This window comes from Oncorhynchus mykiss, chromosome 24 (assembly GCF_013265735.2).
Source record: "Oncorhynchus mykiss isolate Arlee chromosome 24, USDA_OmykA_1.1, whole genome shotgun sequence".
Taxonomy (NCBI): Eukaryota; Metazoa; Chordata; class Actinopteri; order Salmoniformes; family Salmonidae; genus Oncorhynchus; species Oncorhynchus mykiss.
Window position 1 is genome coordinate 12,367,791 of NC_048588.1, and position 8,914 is coordinate 12,376,704.

General features: G+C 40.2%; 1 protein-coding gene across 2 annotated transcripts in view; it reads right to left on the minus strand.

The window, feature by feature from the left end:
* LOC110503325 (sortilin-related receptor) overlaps positions 1-3,601 on the minus strand; it is a 72,951-nt gene extending 69,350 nt beyond the window's left edge. For both annotated transcript variants that reach the window (XM_036961905.1, XM_036961904.1), the window contains exon 1: positions 3,215-3,601. In XM_036961905.1, the coding sequence (XP_036817800.1) occupies positions 3,215-3,592 (378 nt within the window). In that variant the 5' untranslated portion in view covers positions 3,593-3,601. The remainder of the gene's footprint in view (positions 1-3,214) is intronic.
* Between the last annotated feature and the right edge of the window lie 5,313 nt (positions 3,602-8,914).

Consider the following 8,914-nt stretch of genomic DNA (forward strand, 5'->3'; position numbering starts at 1 on the left):
GGTAAAACTAATTTAAGTTTGCCTGCATTAAAGTCCTCAGCCACTAGGAGCACCACTTCTGGATGAGCATTTTCTTGTTTGTTTATGGCCTTATTTAGCTCGTTGAGTGTGGTCTTAGTGCCAGCGTCGGTTTGTGGTGGTATATAGACAGCTACGAAAAATATAAATGAAAACTCTCTTGGTAGTGTGGTCTAACCAAATCAAACTTTATTTGCCATATGCCCCGAATACAACAAGTGTAGACTTTACAGTGAAATGCTTACTTACAAGCCCTTAACCAACAGTGTAGTTCAAGAAGAAGAAAGTCTACAGCTTATCAAGAGGTACTCTACCTCAGGCAAGCCGTACCTCGAAACTACCTTAATATTAGACATTGTGCACCAGCTGTTATTGACAAAACGACACACACCCCCACCACTGGTCTTACTGGACGTAACTGTTCTGTCCTTTCAATGCACGGAAAACCCAGCCAACTGTATATTATCTGTCTCGTCATTCTGCCACGACTCGTTGAAACATAAGATATTACAGTTTTAAATGTCCCATTGGTAGGATAGTCTCGAACAGAGCTCATCCAGTTTATTCTCCAGTGATTGCACGTTGGCAAATATAATGGATGGTAGAGGCGGGTTACCCACTCGCAGACGAATTCTCACAAGGCACCATGATCTTCGCCCCCTTTATTTCCTTTTTTTTTTTCTTCATGTGAATGATGGGGATTTGGTCCTCATCTGGAAGCAGCATTATATCCTCGCTTCAGACTCATTAATGAAATTATCTTCATCCAGTTATTAGGTGAGTAATCTCTGTTCTGATATTCAGAAGCTCTTTTCGGTCATAAAAGACAGTAGCATCAACATTATGTACAAAATAAGTTAAAAACAATGCGAAAAAACACCAAATAGCACAATTGGTTAGGAGACCGTAAAATGGCAGCCATCCCCTTGGGTGCCATTCTTTGTCTCAGAGATTGTTTTTTCTACTTCCTTTCCTCATTCTTTTGAGCTCATTATCAGGAATGAACTTTAAACCAACATTCCACATTCCTTACTTAAACTTAGAAACTGATTAATTGTATCCACATTTCACACACACTGACAACATCCGATACAGATTTGTACAATCATTAAATTTAAAAGGGAGAATTATATCTATATAGGATATATCTCTATAGGTTAGCATTTCGCTACACTCGCATTAACATCTGCTAACCATGTGTATGTGACCAATAACATTGGATTTGTTTTGATATGGCTAGGAATGGGGGACTGAAAGCTTACTTAAACTTAAATGCCAAAATAACAGCCATTCAGTTTCTACAAATAGCCTAGCTTATCACTAGTTGCTACAAATAGCCAACCTTATTTATGTTTAAACAAATAAAGTACCTTTTTGTGCATTTTTGGCAAACAATTTGTGCATTTTCGCTGCAGCACCTTTAGAAACATCTAGGCTGAATCCCATGAGTGCCCTGTCTAGTGAACAAAGCTATTTAATCCCTGAAGATATTGGCTTTCCTCTGTCACAGAAGAGACACCGACTGTCCAGAACAAACCATGACATCTGACCAGCAGAGGAATTATTTCCAAAGTTGATCACATAAGCAACCCTGTCTGTTCCAATTCGAGGTTGTGTGGAATGCGGTGCAACCACCAATGACTTTTAGTTTCATTTTAAGGAATACTGAAGAGCTGACTACCTTAACAAATAAGAAATCACATTATGGAGCTACTCAGCAGTGTGACCTGACTCTTACAGACTTGATATCATTGGCCACTTTAATAAATGGAACACTAGTCACTTTAATAACACCATTTTAAGAATGTTTACATATCTCGCATTACTCATCTCATATGTATATACTGTATACTACACTATCCATTATCTATTGCATCTTAGCCGCTCTGTCACTGCTCATCCATATATTTTTATATTTATATATTCTAATCCCATTCCTTCACTAGATTGTGTGTATTAGGTTTTGTGGTGGAATTGTTGATATCACCTGTTAGATACTGCTGCACTGTCGGATCTAGAAGCATAAGCATTTCACTACACTCGCAATCACATCTGCTAACCATGTGTATGTGACCAATTCAATTTGATTTGATTCATCATACACAACAGCCCCAACATCTTACAGAAATCAATAACAAAAATGTAATATACAAAGACTGCCATTATTGGCTCTTGGCAATATTTCCACCATCCAATATGGCAAGCATGTCCACATGGGGAAGACTATAGTGGCAGTCTTGGCTAATTAGAATTGTGTTGTTGTTCACTGTCATCAACTGTGTGATTGTGGTGACATGCTGTGATCACGGGGTTTCTGAAAAACTGGTCAAATAAAAATACTGCATTAGTTTGGTCAAGAAGATAATTCAAAGACTTCGTGCAATACATGTGTGTGTAACAGTCTGTTGGTAGACAGTAAAACGGAGGGTTTGTTTACTAGATGGACTGACGTCATTGAATAGGCAGTGCTTTCTTTATGCCAGTGCTTTCTATGGTAGCTCGAGCCTTACATCGGGGAGAAAAGCGCCCGCCATGGCATCGTATGCTGAAAGGGGACAGTCTGTGTTAAAAAGTCGAGTAGCTATCTCGCTACAGTGGTACTGATAATCACACACTGACTACTGACTTCGAAAGCCTGGCTTTGGCTATTTGCTCTTCACCTCTCCTCGTCAAGGGTCGTGCATGAAATGAGAGCCATACAGCAGGGTTCCCCAACTGGCGGCCAGCGGGCCGAATTTGGCCCACGGGTGGTTTTATTTGGCCCAATTATTATTATATTTTTTTTAATTAAATGCTCCAAGTGATTTTTATTTAAGAAATCTGTCCTCAAGTATTCACACATATAATAGAGATACACTTGATCGTATACAAACGTAAGCCAGGTTTGAAATTATGTTTTAGTCAAACATTATACATGTTGTGGCTTCTTGCGGTCAATTTGCAGTTTACAAATAATTTGTAATTATGTTCAGGTCCCCGACCATCCACACAAGAAAAAAATCGTCCCGCAGCTGAATATAGTTGACGATCGCTGACATTGAGGTTTCTGAGTTCCGTTACTAAACTAGCTAGGTAGTTAACGTTAGCTGCTAAACCTAACTAGCTACTGTAGCTAACTGTAGATAGCCTGACGAGAGATCAGCTAGCTAGCTGCTTTCAGTAGAATTTTAGTTACACTGGAAAAGTAATGCATTACCTGTCCATACACCTTTGGCACGGGTGGTTGGACTGCACTCCGCCGAATGCGATGCTGATACATGCCCGAAACTTCCCTTGCATTACGTGCAGCTCGTCGTTTCGCATCGGCGCCTATTCCATGGATACATTCTTCATTTGCGTTCACCGTAGAAAACCCCCTGTCCTGCAGTAGCAATAACCGCTGGTCTCGATGAAGACGAAGGGTGGAGGAAAATGTACCAGGAGCGAAGAAAAATAACAAATATATTGTAAACCTAAGAGGGGACAGCATCTTGACTGTCTGTCTTGTCGCCATGTTTGTGTATGTTTCGTTTGGGTAACTAGAAGTGCTCCTTCGAGAGGCGATTGGAGTAAGCGTAGGAGGCACCCCCATCATCCCCCTCTCCTAAGCAAAGTATGCTAGTTGCATTGGGCAAGTTCGTTTTGCATGTCTCGATGCGTCGTGTGGGTGGAGATTTCACTTAAGGACCAATGGAATGTCTAAAATGTATAAACTCCGGACATCACGGGCACCGGGCAATGGAAAATGAATTCGCCCGTTGTTAGCGACTTTTGGTATATTGAATGAGTTTACAGTTGTGGATGCACTTGAAAAATATGATATACAACATGATATACAACAAATTATATATATCTAAATAATTCTATACAACACTACATGGCAAATCCTTACACATGTACCAACCCCCAAAAATCTGAATGACAAAAATCTAAAAAGTCTGAAGGACAACGTTCAAACGGTCCAAAATAAACTAACGAGAAGTATAGGCCTACTCAAGCTCAGCCGTAGGACGCACATTGGTCTTAGTCTTGTTGTACATGAAATAACTTGCCCCCAGTTACCTGTCTTGTTATTTTAATTTCATTAGAGACTCTCACAGCCATCACACCAGAGCCAGTGTTGTTAGGTTATAGCCTTTTTATAAAATTTATTAAATTGTTTTCCCCCTCATAAATCTACACATTATGCCCATAATGACAAAGCTCTGTCAGGTTCTGTCAGGTTGGATGGGGAGTGTTGCTGCACAGCTATTTTCAGGTCTCTCCAGAGATGTTCGATCGGGATCAAGTCCGGGCTCTGGCTGGGTCACTGAAGGACATTCAGAGACTTGTCCCAAGCCACTCCTGCATTGTCTTAGCTGTGTGCTTAGGGTTGTTGTCCTGCTGGAAGGTGAACTTTCTCCCCAGTCTGAGGTCCTGAGAGCTCTGGAGCAGGTTTTCATCAAGGATCTCTGTACTTTGCTCCATTCATATTTGCCTCGATCCTGACTAGTCTCCCAGTTGTTGCTGCTGAACAACATTCCCACAGCATGATGCTGTCAACACCATGCCTCACCATAGGGATGGTGCAAGGTTTCCTCCAGACGTAACACTTGGCATTCAGGCCAAAGAGTTGATCTTGTTTTCAACAGACAGAGAATCTTTTCTCCTGGTTTGAGAGTCTTTAGGTGTCTTTCGCAAACTCCAAGTAGGCTGTCATGTGCCTTTACTGAGGAGTGGCTTCCGTCTTGCCACTCTACCTTAAAGGCGTGATTGGTGGAGTACTGCAGAGATGGTTGTCCTTATGGAAGGTTCTCCCATCTCCACAAAGGAACTCTAGAGCTCTGTCAGAGTGACCATCGGGTTCTTGGTCACCTCCCTGACCAAGGCCCTTCTCCCCCGATTGCTCAGTGTGGCCGTGCGGCCAGCTCTAGGAAGAATTTAGGTGGTTCCAAGATTCTCCCTCTTTCAGAGATCACCGTTTACAGGGAATGTTTGACTGGAACACTCTAGAAAGAATTTTGGTGATTCCAACTGTGCCTCGACACAATCTTGTCTTGGACAATTCCTTTGACCTCATGACTTGGTTTTTGCTCTGACATGCACTGTCAACTGTGGAACCTTATATAGACAGGTGTGTGTCATTCCAAATAACGTCCACTCAATTAATTTACCACAGGTGGACTCCAATCAAGTTGTAGAAAAATCTCAAGGATGATAAATGTTAACAGGATGCACCTGAGCTGAATTTCGTGTGTCTCATAGCAAAGGGTCTGAATACTTATGCCAATAAGGTCTTTTTTAAATATATTTTTCTATAAATTTGCAAACGTTTTTAAAAACCTGTTTCTGCTTTGTCATTATGGGGTAGATTTATGAGGATTTTTTAAAATTTCATCCATTTTAGAATAAGGCTGTAACATAATGAAATGTGTAAAAGGTCAAGGGGTCTGATTACTTTCTGAAAGCACTGTATGTCAAATATTATTATAACTAGCTCTGGCTGGGTTTTTATATTTGTATTTATTAAGGATCCCCTTTACACACTCTTCCTGGGGTCCAGCAACATTAAGGCAGTTATGTCCAATTAAAAATATTACTTGACATTACATTTCATAACACTTTACCCAAAACATTTAGTGTGTTCCCTCAGGCCACTACTCCACTATCACATATTTACAATACAACATCCTTGTGTACATATGCATAGAGTGCGTGTCTTATCATGTGTATGTGTGTCTGTGTCTGTGTGTGTGTCTCTTCACAGTCCCCGCTGTTCAATTAAGGTGTATTTTTATCCTTTTTTAAAATCTGATTCTACTGCTTGCATCAGTTACTTGATGTGGAATACAGTTTCATGTAGCCATGGCTCTATGTGGTACTGTGCGCCTCCCATAGTCTGTTCTTGACTTGGGGATTGTGAAGAGATCCTTGGTGGCATGTCTCGTGGGGTATGCATGGGTGTCTGAGCTGTGAGCTAGTAGTTTAACAAACACCTCGGTGCATTCAGCATGTCAACACAAGTAGTGATGAAATCAATCTCTCCTCCACTTTGAACCATGAGAGATTTACATGCATATTATTATATGTGCTGCATTGTTCTGAACCAATTGTAATTTTCTGAGGTTTCTTTTTGTGGCACCTGACCACACGACTGAACAGTATTCAGGTGAGACAAAACTAGGGCCTGTAGGACCTGCCTTGTTGATAATGTTGTTAAGAAGGTAGAGCAGCGCTTTATTATGGACATACTTCTCCTCATCTTAGCTACTGTTTCATCAATATGTTTTGACCATGACAGTTTACAATCCAGGGTTACTCCAAGCAGTTTAGTCACCTCAACTTGCTCAATTTCCACATTATTTTTTACAAGATTTAGTTTGGGTTTAGTGAATGCTTTTAGTTTTTGAAATATTTAGGACTAACTTATTCCTTGCCACCCATTCTGAAACTAACTGCAGCTCTTTGTGATGTGTTTCATTGATTTCACTCACTGTACTAGCTGACGTGTCTAGTGTTGAGTCATACGCATACATAGACACGCTGGCTTTACTCAAGGCCAGTGGCATGTCATTAGTAAAGATTGAAAAATGTAAGGGGCCTAGACAGCTGCCCAGGGAAATTCCTGATTCTAACTGGATTATGTTGAAGAGGCTTCCTTTAAAGAACACCCTCTGTGTTTTGTTAGACAGGTAGCTCTTTATCCACAATTTAGCAGGGGGTGTAAAGCCATCAGCAGACTATGATCGATAATGTCAAAAGCCTCACTGAAGTCTAACAAAACAGTCCCCACAATCTTTTTATCATCAATTTCTCTCAGCCAATCATCAGTCATTTGTGTAAGTGCCGTGCTTGTTGAATGTCCTTCCTTTAAGCGTGCTGAATGCCTGCTGTCAATTTGTGTAGAGTAAAATAACATTGCATCTGGTCAAACACAATTTTTCACAAAAGTTTACTAAGGGTTGGTAATAGGCTGATTGGTTGGCTATTTGAGCCAGTAAAGGGGGCTTTACTATTCTTGGGTAGTGGAATTACTTTTGCTTCCCTCCAGGTCTGAGGGCACACACTTTCTAGTTGACTTAGATTGAAGATATGGCAAATAGGCGTGACAATATCGTCCGCTATTGTGCTCAGTAATTTTACATCCAAGTTGTCAGACCCCGGTGGCTTGTCATCGTTGATAGTAAACAATAATTTCACTTCTTTACGGAATTCAAAATGTCAATGCTTGTCTTTCATCATTTGATCAGTTATACTTTGATGTGTCGTGTCAGCGTTTGTTGCTGGCATGTCATGCCTAAGTTTTCTAATCTTGTCTAAGTTATTGGCAACATCAGTGGGTTATGTGATGAATGAGCCATCTGATTCAATGGTGCTGTGTTTGTCTTTTTGTCCCACATTTCTTTAAAGGTTCTCCAAAACTTTTTCCGATCATTCTTTATGTCGTTTATCTTTGTTTCATAGTATAGTTTCTTATTCTTTTTATTCAGTTTAGTCACATGGTTTCTCAATTTGCAGTACGTTTGCCAATCGGTTGTGCAGCCAGACTTATTTGCCATTCCTTTTGCCTCATCCCTCTCAACCATACAATTTTTCAATTCCTCATCCATCCACGGGGATTTAAACGTTTTTACTGTCATTTTCTTAATGGGTGCATGCTTATTAGTAACTGGAATAAGCAATTTCATAAATGTGTCAAGTTCAGTGTCTGGTTGCTCCTCATTACACACCACAGACCAACAAATATTCTTTACATCCACAACATAGGAATCACTACAAAACATATTGTATGACCTCTTATACACTATATTAGGTCCAGCCTTTGGAACTGTGGAACTTCTTAGATATGCTTACTACTGTATATTCTGATCACTACAGCCAATGGATTTGGATAGTGCTTTAAACCAAATTCCTGCAGCATTAGTAAAGATGTGATCAATACATGTTGATGATTTTATTTCTGTGCTGTTTGTAACTACCCTGGTAGGTTGACTGATAACCTGAACCTGGTTGCAGGCACTAGTTGCAGTTTTAAGCTTTTCTTGAGTGAGCAGCTTGATGAAACCCAGTCAATATTTAATTCACCCAAATATACCTCTCTGTTGATATCACATACATTATCAAGCATTTCACATGTTATCCAGATACTGACTGTTAACACTTGGTGGTCTATAGCAGCTTCTACAGTAGCAGGTTGTTCTATCTATGGTTATGTGTCATTGAGAGTGCTTGGAGGTGCAGCTACCCTATACCAATAGTGCTGACCAGACAGGTTTTTTTTGGAAACAGTGATCAAAAGGATCGTCATTGTGTTCATACAGCAGACACACATTTTAAAGGCAATTCGTTTTCACATATAAAAAACACTTATCTTCAAAAACAGAGGTAGTTAAATCAATTCACAGCTAACATAAGGGAATTTTGGGCTCCGGAGTGGTGCAGTGGTCTAAGACACTGCATCGCAGTGTAATTGTTTTATTATTTTATTTATTTCACCTTTTTTTAACCAGGTAGGCCAGTTGAGAACAAGTTCTCATTTACAACTGCGTAAGAGATATGTGTCACTGCAGTACCTGGTTCGAATCCAGGCTGCATCACATTTGGTCGTGATTGAGAGTCCCATAGGACAGGTTTGGCTTGGGTAGGCCTTCATTGTAAATAAGAATTTGCTCCAAACTGACTTGCCTAGTTGAATAAAATAAAAATCAGACTTCCTTTATTATAGACAAGACAGCCAGGCAGCACATGGACTGACAACACACAAGTATAAACATCATGCAATTCAGGACTTGCTGAACATAAAGTACCAGAGGTTCGTTGCATAATCAGACATTGCCATCAAGATATTGGATTGTTTTGGGATATTGGATTTGGTCCAAAAATGTATGTCATGTTTTTTCGCTGTCTAGAGACAGTAGGTGGCGGTAGATCACGATAG